Below are 11,982 nucleotides of genomic sequence, written 5' to 3'. Positions count from 1 at the left end.
GCCCGTGTGTGTGTGTATATATATAGTAGCCCTTTTCTTCCTTTTAACGCCTTCCTCTTCCAAAATTAATTAAGAAAATTATTCTAACAACGGGATCCATTTTTTTTGGCAGGATAACAACGTGATCCATTTACTCCTTCATTTTATAAGTGGAAAGCTATGCAATAATTCCGAGGGACCGAGAAAGGACAACCAAGAAGGTCTGATTTGAGACGTGACAGTAGGATTCCTCTTCTTTACTGGCTGACTGCTAATATAAACAATTCAGAACGCACACCTTTAGCTTCTGTCTTAAAGTCTTTGATGATAATAATTTCGCTCCAAAAATGGCATCTGTCATTGGTATCATTGGTTGTAGCCACAACTTTTCTCCCTCAAATGGTCCAGTACGAACTGTTAATTAATTAAATCAAACGCTTCTGAATCTCCTGGTTTAGTTATCTAATAAAGGCCAGGTGTCTACTATTACCAAGTTTGGTTATGAGACTTACTCCATAAATACTGGCCATCGCCTCAACGATATCATAATTACTATCACATCACAGTACTTGCTGCTTTGATCTCAAGGTATGGTAGTTTCATGGTGATTTCTTCTTAGTTGTGATTTGGTCACCTACCATAACGAAAATTAAACCTCAGTATATTCCACATATACTTGACAGCTCATTTCGACTTCTAGATCTTAATTTTAATCTATAACAAAATTAATTGAGTAATACTCTTAGCATTTTCCATTGATTTGGCCTATGTTTTTCACTGAAACTATTATTAATCACATGTTAGATTAGGTCAAGTGATGAGGATGCTGAGGTAGAAGGGAAAAGTAAATTAGAATTAATTCAGATAAATCAAAACTAACATGCATCTTTGCTGATGTAATAAAATGAATGTACATGTTTTGAACTATAAATAATTCTTTAATATTCCTTCTCAAATCAATAATATAACAAATTTTAAATTTTTGTATCAAATTTAAATACTAAATGATGTGACATCCCATATATTATGTGATATTCAAACTTAATAACTACATTTGAGATTTCACGTTTCTATTTTTTCTTTCTAATTGTATATGCATTTATGACACGCATGCCATACTACTATGAGTAAGTTACAAACGCGAGAACCCATCTATCTCAACAAGTTATTTGCTTATGGTGGAAAATGTGTTTTGAGGTGAATTAGTCGAACAAAATCCTATGATGGCAATAAAAAGGGAAGTGAAAATTAATAATTTCCTGACCAGGCCCTTGTGTTATGATGCAGTCTCTCTATGACGATGGCTGAAGGATGAATGGTTCTTACTTATTATTGAAGCCAGTTAAACTGATAATGAGGAACCTTCATAGACATATCACGGGAATAATTCAACCCCTGCTGATGTCTGATTTGTTTGCTTCAACCCTTTAACCTTCTAGTACTTGCGTCACTTTATGTCTTCACCATCATCATCATCCACTAACACGCAGAAAGAGAGGAGAGAGAGTCAAGGTGGGATGGCTGATATGTTTACGGATTCCAGACTAAGAAGGACAATGAGATAAAACCCTGGTCTCCTGTTCTGGCATTTCCAATTTCTCCCTTATAATATTCTTTTCTATATTTGCAAAAAATGGCTAATCGTTTTTCCACTTCACCTTTTTGAAATTCTGTGACCCTTTCCACTGTTACCATGTCCCCAGTCCTCTCACTCTCCAGCTATTATACTATCTCTCTCTCAAATTATAGTATATAATAGTATAACAATATTATCGTTATCGTTATCAAGTGGGTCTTATACATATATAGAGGTAGCTGAGCTTACTTGAACCTCCTCATTAGTCATTACAACATAGCAACCCATATCAGAAAAAGCCATGGGGAAAGCTCCTTGCTGTGACAAAACCAAGGTCAAGAAAGGCCCATGGTCACCTGAAGAAGATGCCAAACTCAAGTCTTACATTGACAAGCATGGCACCGGTGGCAACTGGATTGCCTTGCCGCAGAAGATAGGTCAGTACCAATCTATGATCAAATTATTAATCCACTAATTAATCAACAAAATCAATTTATTATTTTAGCTTATCATCATCATTACTTCTGATCCTTAGGTCTTAAAAGATGTGGGAAGAGCTGTCGGCTGAGATGGTTGAATTATCTCCGGCCCAATATCAAACACGGTGGGTTCTCTGAGGAAGAAGATAACATCATCTGCAGCCTCTATATCAATATTGGAAGCAGGTAACCCTTTGTCCAGAGAGTTTGCTCCCTTCTCTCCCTAATTTTGATGGCCAGAGGGTTGTAGATCTTTAGTTAGTTGTGTTGTTTCACTAGCCTACAAATTCTGTTGCTAAAAAAATTTAAGACTCAAATAATTCTAAGTTCTGTACGTACGCATGTGTGTAGGTGGTCTATCATTGCAGCCCAATTACCCGGGCGAACTGATAATGATATTAAGAATTACTGGAACACAAGACTGAAGAAGAAGCTTTTGGGCAAGCAGCGGAAAGAACAACAGGCACAGAATCGTAAAGCCGCCGCCAGCCTAAAGCAAGAGATCAAGAGATCAAGTACTACAACAAACTTTCATCTTCCTCCTGATGATTTTGTGAACCAAGTAAACCCTTACTGGGCACCAGAGCTTCCTGTAGTGCTGCCAGTGATGAGTTATCAAACCCATGACGCTCAAGTACTTGATGACCACCAGGCATCCATTAAGAACATGCTGATCAAACTTGGAGGAAGATTTTCTGACACCACCAATTCTATGTATTCGCCTATTGATCACATTTCCTCTACCTCATCACATCAGTTCTATCAGAACTCCGGTATTGATCATATGCTTGCTTGTTCACCAGCAGCCAACTCCAACTATGCTCAATTGGGTCCAAGTCCAAGTCCAAGTCCGACCATGTTTCATGGGGTTGATCATCAGAGTGATCTAGAGGCAGAGCTAAGCGAATTGATTTTCGGAAACAGCCAGCCTCATCAACAGTATGATGGTTTGGCTGGCTTTTATCAAATGGAGACTTTGAATAATGGTAGCACTGGAGTGACTACTAGTACTTCTGCAGAGAGTGAAATTAGTTGGGGAGACATAAGCTCCCTGGTTTATAGTACAACTACTCCTTTGGTTTCTGAGTACGAAAATAGTTGTCAACAAGGCGTGCGGCCATCAGATTCTGCTTTTGCCGAGTCAACCTACTTCGGCATGAAATAGCAACATTAATGTAGATGGTTTGAGTGGAGTGTGTAAATTTAGACCACGAAGGTTTAGGTACCTGAATTTCAGAAACCATCATGAATTGAGGATCCATCAGTAGGATTTGTTTACTCTGCAGTCTCTGACATTCAATTCAACCATGTTTTAACAGCTTTAGTTTCTCTCAGTTGCTTGTTTGCTTTAGAATTGAAGTCTCGGAAAGTTTTCTCTTGTCGGACATTCTAGCATATTATATACGTTAATTAATCAGATTATCAATTTGAATTATTCTTTGAAGTGAGTTTTTGTTTTAATTTGTGTGTAGTTCATAATACCGCAACATAAATGTCATCATATATGATTTGGTAATTAAGGGAACATGCATCACTCCCTGTCGTTGATGTATGTAGATATGTTAGCAATGACAGACTTGGGGGTGCCGTATGTGAGCATACACAACCGTCCTCGCTTTAATTTCCGGTTAGTTATGAAAGAGTTCCACTATTATAAAGCTATCTGATTTTAAGGTTAAGGGGCCAAATTATTCAAAGAATTATGTATCCCTCAAAGAAGAGGTGCAAGGAGCAAAATAAATAGAGCGACTATACCAAAATTGTGCCTCTCAGTCCGAGTTTTGCCCAAAGAATAGGACCTGGATGGATCTGGTCACTTAGGATCTTAAAAGCTTATACATGTAACTGTGCTCTTCTGCAGCTGCATGGGTCCAACTCTGAGTGCAGTTATATTGGGATACCACATTCTATTGACTAGTCTGATCTCTAATGGTGCAGTACTTTGAGGAATTACTTTTGTAATGTTGTATATATATCTCTCAGTTACAACTACAAGGTAAAAAGGTACTTTCAAATGGGTTGAATTTCATGTGGCAGATCGATCAGAAAGTACCTGTTAATGTACCCTCCATGATATAATAAAGTGGTGCAAAGTGCTTTGACGTTTTGGCCATAACCTGTTCGGCTTTAATATACAGGGCATCACAATGTGGCTGCATTCCTTTATAGTTTTCCTCGTGTCTGCAATGATAACAGGAGCTCTGAAAACACATTTTCTACTGTAAATTTATGTCTTTCATGTGTAATTCCAACTTGCTAGATCAAACCGGAATTTAAATCGCGTAGGAGTTCCTGACTACATTTATGTGCTCAAACGGATATTTATAACAAGGTTATTATGTATTAAATCTAATTAACATTATTGGCTAGTTCCTTAAAAGTTTAAGCTTTTGTAATATTACTTGCTTTTGATCGAGTCTTAGTCGTAGGGCTCTTGCTAGGCTGGGAACCAATTAATAATTATGTTAATTTCTTATTTCTTCTGTTGGAATGCAGTGTTGCATGCATGTTCGAGTCTGCCGAAGTGGGTATATATCTTAGGTATTTTGGATCATTGCCCTTAGTCACGAGTGCTTTCGTGGTTTTTTTGCTTTTAAGGTTTTCTATATCTAGCCAGTGAAATATTTGACAGACAGAAGTTTGAAATCCTTTTCTTGGCACTCTGAGTTTATGTTCATATTGATAAATGATTATGAAGGTGGCTACTATAGTGAGAAACAAAAGGTTTATCATAGCATTTGACATGAGGTGATCGAATAGATGAAACATGTCTCTTATGTATATCACTTCATGGATAAAACATCTTAAAAAAAATAAAAGAACAACAAAAGTAATAATAATCTCAACGGTGATAGTCAATAAGAGAAAGAGAGGTATTTTCTTGTCTATGCTTCACAAGTCAAAAGGAGATCGTAAAAGAAAAGAGCACCAAGTTAAACAAGATTGACCAAGCTATGAATAGCTAACCTAATTAATCCCAAGAGTCAAGCTCAAAAAGTATAAAACCCAGTCAATCACTATTAATAATATTTATTGTTGGACATTGTTAACATAAAGATAATCTAGTCTGCCACATGTTAGTGTCTTTTTTATTTCACAAGAGATAATGTTAATTGTTTTATGAGATCAAATGAACTGATAAGCATCACAGTAGACAAGACTTGTGTCCCAAAAATAAGTCAAACGTGGGGAAAAAAAGAAAGAAAGAAACACAAAGCAACTAATGCAACTCACAAATCCACTAGATCTATCAGAAAGAAATTGAAACAAGAGCAAACAGATCACCATCCACACATTGCAAGGCGAAAAGAATACAAAGTTTTCTCGCACAGTCCTTCGCCAAAAACTCTCCCATTCTCAACTCTGATAAACCAAAAAATTATTGAAGTCAGATTTTCATTTAACTTCGTAAGAAATGAGAACTAATTTTAAAAATATAGGACATTTAGAGTTGTCCTAAATATATTGTTAATGTGCCATTTTAAATTTGTTCTATCCATGTTTTGCTGGATTATGAAATGATCGATTGCATGTATGTTGTTTAATTTTTGACACCGATAGCCAAATAGAATCCAACTGTTCAAAGGATCTAGTTTTTACGCAGTCAAAAAGTACCACTAGTGTCCTCTCATGTTTTGATTCTGTATCTCAATCCATGACATTTCCAGATTTGGGTTTCATCACCACTGATCCCACACTCAGCAGTGTTATCTAAACCATCACGTCATGAAAAGAAAACATAGCGAGCTAGGCAAATCCATAAATATAGATTTTGATCAGTTTGTTAAATTTCATATATAGAAAGTCCTTCCACTAAGAGATCTCTTTTTTTAGTTTTTTTTATAGAAATAGGGCATTAGACTAACTTTTTTTTTTATCACATTTCGGCATCTCAACCGTTCATATTTTAGGTCATAATGTGTAGATCACTTCTGCAAATTTTTTTCCAAATCAATGATCTGTAAGATATCAATCTAGAATAAATCAATGAACGAACTAAATTTGTCAAACTTGAACCGTTCATACTTATAATCTTAAGTCTCCGTTTTGAATGCCTTAATGATAATCAATTTGGCTGAAAATTTGCAGAAATAATCTACACATTATAAACTAAAAACTGAATGATTAAGATGCCGAAATGTGATAAAAAAGTTGGTCTAATGCATTATCCTTAGAAAAGACAAAAAAAAAAGACCCCCCTCACTAAAAAGACCCTGCTTATATATATGTCATCATTACAGGAGCAGCCCAAGCCTAAGAACGGGTCATGTTCAAGGCATACCTGTTGGTGGCTGGCTCTTGCTTTTGCCGGACTGTTCTCCATGAACAAGGTCAATTCACTAGCATGTTCCTCTACTTTCGAGCCTCCTTGACTCATGAATTGTATTTTTGATATTCGATTGTAGTTGTCTCAACTCACTAATAAATAAATAAACTATTGTTCTCCATTTTTTTCATAACGTACCTTTTTTTTTTTTTTTTCTTTTCTTAATACGTAATGATGATTATATGATCATAAAATTATTGGTCCTCACCAAAGTTAATTGTTCTTTAATACAATTGTATGGTTCCAAACATGATACTCTAATAGATTTTAGACCCCACTTTCTCTAGCAGGTCATGCATGTATATGGTTGTATGAAATGTTGTCGATCATAACAAGAAAAACATGACTCTTGATCGAGATAAAAAGTTGCGAATAATTATATTCTACTTTTCATTCTAGACAAAGCTATGCCAACTTTAATTTCTTTTAAAGGTCAAACCGGGCCGACTCAAATAATAGATTGTTAATATAACACGAAGTTGTTTAAAAGCTAAAACTAAGATCATCTTGACTTCTGTTCTTGCTTGGTTGGCTAATTATTTTTTTTCATTTTCCTAATCAGAAACTGTTGACATATTTTGAAACTCTTGGATGATTTGTCAATACATGGAGAAATTAGCAATTATTGATTATGAGCTTAAATTTATACTGACAAGTACATACTGATGTGCTAGCTATGACCATGCGCAGCTAATTTTTCTCTTACGAGTTGTTGTTGGTGAGTGCCTTTTGGTTTAGTTTCTAAGGCGCTCCAATTTCATACTTGAATATAGATTAAGTAATTTAACAGTTGATTATTATATGCAGTTGTTTAAATTTTTTCAAACATCTTAATTTGAACTTGTTGGAGAAGAAAAATCTCGCATCAGAAAAGTGACAAAAGAAAATATAACTTATAAGCGGGTGACACTCAATTGTACCGAGACATTTTGTGTTAGAAACTTAAACCTAATGGATGATTAAGTTGGGATAGTATCGCCACAATAGTGGCCACGGGCTATGCTTGTTGCTGTTTAACATAATATCATAGCGAGTCCCTCTCCAATTGCCTTTCCAATTGTCATGAACCCGAATTTAGATTTCTTATATTGTCATCGGCAAAATTCCAATTGAATTGTTATTACGTGTCTGATGTGAGCCTTAGATTGTTATATTGACTAAGTTGTCGATATGAGACTTGTGTCCCAATTCCTAATGTGGGAATTATATTCTTAATTAACTTCACGTGTAGACCTAGAGTTAGGGCACATAAGGAGACGAAATATCTCACATTGGAAAAGTAACAAAAGAAAATATAACTTTTAAGTGGGTGACTCTTATCCAATTGTACCAAGGCTCTTTGTGTTAAAAACCCAACACCTAATGAGTGATTAAGTTGGAATAATATCGGTATAATGGTAGGTCATGGGCCACGCTTGTCACTGTTTAACAAAACTTACTGTTATTTGATCAAAGTTGCCGAAAATATCTTAGAAACTAGTACTTGTCAAACAATTACTTAGTATAATTCGAAGAAAAAAGAAACATTCAAGAATACAGGATTCGTTTGATGACAACATAATAATTAATTTATAATTAATAACGATGATGATGATACACTTAGATTTTTTTTTTCACAGGTTACCAAGAAAGAAGAAACCATAGTTATATACAGAATTCAGAAAGGTTCTTGAAAGGAGTTTGAGTAAGCAATGACATCAAACAAGAGGAAAAAGGCAGATGGGCTGTTTCACAAGTTCACAGTTCATGCCATTCACGCTACCATCTGAATGCAAAATGTCAAAAGGGTCTGCTACATGCTCCCTCTGAAAAAAAAAAATGAAAAAAAGGGCACAAACAGAAAATAATCATTAACTAGGCCACTAGGGCCAATGATAACCTCAGCTCAAACTGTTAGAAATCAACCAATCTACCCGACTCTAAATCCAAACGATTCTTTAGTACACGACACTTCAAGTTTAGCAACTTAGTTACCAGGCACATTAGAAGGCAAAATATTGCCAAAATCGATAAAATATAGTTTGGCTGCACAAAGATTATACCAATTATCCTTCCCCAATTAGAGAAGAAAGCACCTCAACTCCAATACTATATTTAATCCTTAGGCTGTGTTTGTTTCACATAATCTGGACATTGGGAAAGAAAATTCTTTCATTTCCTGTATTTTCCTGCATTTAGTATGGCCAACGAAGAGAAAATGATTCTCAAAGGAAAGGAAAAAGAGGAGGAAACTTGTTCCCCCTCAGTCCCTCACCCATCTCAGGAAACTGATTCCCCCCCCACCCACTCACAAACTTATATTACTAAATTGTCTCTGCTCAAAATTATTATTTGCTAATATAACCAACTATATTTATTGTTTATATGATTTTTGCACTACCCCTGCAATGAAAACTAAAATGTGTATTTTGACTACATTCCTATTCTTTCCAAACACTGGAAAGGAAAATTGCTGGGAATTGTAATTTCCCATGCCTATAGAAAGAGCAAGGAATTGATTTCCTTTACTTTCAGCGAACCATACGCCGCCTTGAGTAACTCTAATAGTTTTTCTATAGGGAAGGAAAAGTCAAAATCCTCATAATTTTTCTGCTCCAATTCCAATAAATTTTTTATTTTACAATTTCCATAATTCTTTTCTATAAATGTAACGATTGCTTTAAATTTAAGATATTTTATTTTATTTTTCATCACTATCTCTAAAATGGGGATAGGTATATGCAATTTGTTGGAGAAAAAAAAAATGCTCATTCTTTTCTAAATTAGAAGAAAATTAAAATACAGAAAACTATTAAAGTTGCTCGATATTTCTCAAAATTATACCAGCTTAAATTGAAATTTCCTCGACTTGTATATAGGTGGACACATGCATAGCTTTTCATTTAAAGACAATGCCAAAGAACTAATTAGAATTAAGTACTGTCATTAGTGGCAAAGCTTACAATTAAAGTGATTACAGTGAGGAAGAATAATCCTTGACGAGAAGAAGCAGAAGAGAAAAGCCTCTAAACATACAAACAACCAAAAGCACTTCTAAGTATTAAAGCTACTTTTAAGAACATGCACCATCTAATCGATTTAATAAAAATAAAAAAACCAATCAGTAATTAATTAATTAACAAACAAATGAACCTTGATTGAAGCCTTGTGCTGGTCACCCATGAGAGGACAAAAACCCCCCGACGACCTTCTTGCAATCTTTTCCTTATTATATGAGTCTATGATCACATTAATAATTAATTAATTAGAACCCCACTTATTTAATTAATTATGTAGTGACATTGACACTCACTAACATGAGAATATGTATTTTTAATTAGTCTCATTTGTTTGCATCTTTAAAGTTAGCAAACTTAAATTTATCAGCTTAATTAAACAATCAATAATATCTTGCGCAAGATCAATGTCCTCCAATATTCATTATTCTGTTTCCAAGGAAGAAGAGGCTACCAAATTTTGTTATTGAATTGGTTGTGGAAGGCAGGAGTACGTGGTCGATGATGGGATGGCGATAGTTCATCAAATTAATTATTTATATTTTTCCTTGGCAAGAAATTTCATTCATTTTTTTTTTCTTATGAAGTTCCAATGAGATAGCTCAAATGATTGGGGAGGGTAAAAATTTTGAGTTATAAGTAACCCATCAAGTTGTGACTACGCAACGTAGGAGTGATTTAAGCAAGCCAAAGGGAGTAGTTGGTGCGATCCAACCTGATTGAGAGCAAGCTGGTGACAGTTGGGATAGCATTGGAATTAGAGGAGGAAGTGGTCATGATAGCAGGAAAAAAAAATGGAGGATTTCAGTAGAGTTGTTTAGACTTACGGCTTCGATGCTGTAAAAGAGTATTGATTGTAATAGGATTGCACAGCTCGAATAGAGTTTGCATTGCTTTATATATACTCTTGTTACTTTACATTTACATGAATGGTTATCAATGACATTGATAAGCTCTAAAGTCAAATCCTAAATCAACTACATAAATCAAATCCAGCTGATCAGGATCCTGGATCAACTATACAATTAAGCTAATAAAGAGAAGAACAAGGGGATTTGATTCAAGGCAAAATAGTCAAATTATCCCCTGACTTATACCATGATTGTCGATTTACCCCATGACATTTTAATTTTGATTATTTACACCCTCACTTTACTAATTGTTGCCGATCTAGCCCCTACCGTTAGCTTTTAGACATTTCATCCAATTTCTCCATTAACTTAGTTAGCATGTGAGGAGCATTTTCGTCTTTTCAATTGTCTATCGAAAAAAAAAAAATAAACAAACCAACAATCAATGTCAGATTTTAGGAGAGAGGGATTTTAGGAGAGAGGGATATGGGGAGAGATGAAATCTGTCACCAACAATCCTTCATTAATATGTGAGAGCTCTATTGGTCTCTTACCTTGAGTTAATATGTGCCCAAATTATGTTGGACAGTAAATATTATCCTCCATTGACAAGAGAAATGAACCGAGAAAGCCCATAAGCCTTCAAGTGCAATGGAAATATGATGCATATTAGATCAGAAACACAATTTCTCAAACCATTGTTCGCCTGCAACCAAGTGAGAGTAGCGGGTAAGATCTAATTCGATTTCTACTCAACCACAAGAATGGTTGAGACTAATTATGGTGTCAGAGATATGAGCAAACGACACCTGGTCTATAAAATGGATTATTGTTCCAATAATTTTCCAGATTTTAACTTAAACAACTAAGCAAAGATCACACCCACATACATAATGCTGGCTTCACCAAAATCATTGGCTCCAACAAGTGAAGAAGTCCCACATCAAAGAGAACTGAAACATCGAGAAGAGAAGAGAGCGGAGAGGATTAAAAAAACAGTAAAAATGGATCACTGCCATTAGGTCTTATGTACTCATATCCTTGTACTTTTGGTCAGGGCAAATCTCTCTCTCTGACATGGTCTCTCTCGCCAGATCCAGATGCCAGAATGCTCATGTGTTGACAGTGCCCTTTCATCATTGGGTTCATCGATTGGTGGCATGTCTCTCTCCAGATCCCTTTCTCCTAAAATCTGACATTGATTGTTGGTTTGATTATTTTTTTTTTGATAGACAATTGGAAAAACGAAAAATACTCCTCACATGCTAACCAAGCTAATGAAGAAATTAGATGAAAAGTCCAAAAATTAACGGTAAAGGGTAAATCGGCAACAATTGAAAAAGTGGGGGTGTAAATAATCAAAATTAAAATGTCAGGGGGTAAATCGACAATTATGAGATAAATCAGGGGGTAATTTGAATATTTTGCCCTTGATTCAATCATTTAAGTGTGGTTAATTGCAGATTTGACGTCATCCATCTTAATGACTGAATCCTTAGCCTTTATTCTCTGTAAATTGGAATCATCCATGCTTACAGATTGCTTGATTGAGGAATGCTAGCAACCTTCCCCATCTACCTTCTCTTTCAACCTTCCCCACTTGTTATCTGCTAAGTGTCTTCTAACTTCACTCAATCCTATAAATTAAATAATTTGAGTATTAATATTTGTTTCCTCCAAATTTGCCCATAATTAATGCAATAATTTACTTTTCCTTTTTTTTTTTTTCTTTCTCTCTATCTCTGTTCCACACCTCCACTTCTTTGTCTCTTTC

The 11,982-nt window shown here is 35.2% G+C and overlaps 1 protein-coding gene across 1 annotated transcript; it reads left to right on the top strand.

Moving 5' to 3' along the window:
* The first annotated feature begins 1,791 nt into the window (after positions 1-1,791).
* LOC112188544 (transcription factor RAX3) lies at positions 1,792-3,454 on the top strand. Its single transcript, XM_024327683.2, has 3 exons — positions 1,792-1,992; positions 2,091-2,220; positions 2,386-3,454. The coding sequence occupies exons 1-3, from the start codon at positions 1,857-1,859 to the stop codon at positions 3,197-3,199; spliced, it is 1,080 nt and encodes a 359-aa protein (XP_024183451.1). The 5' UTR covers positions 1,792-1,856; the 3' UTR covers positions 3,200-3,454.
* The last annotated feature ends 8,528 nt before the right edge of the window (positions 3,455-11,982 follow it).

The sequence above is a fragment of the Rosa chinensis genome, chromosome 2 (assembly GCF_002994745.2).
Source record: "Rosa chinensis cultivar Old Blush chromosome 2, RchiOBHm-V2, whole genome shotgun sequence".
Taxonomy (NCBI): domain Eukaryota; kingdom Viridiplantae; phylum Streptophyta; class Magnoliopsida; order Rosales; family Rosaceae; genus Rosa; species Rosa chinensis.
The sequence above is the reverse complement of the archived record's forward strand: the minus strand, read 5'-3'. Positions and strand labels throughout refer to the sequence as shown.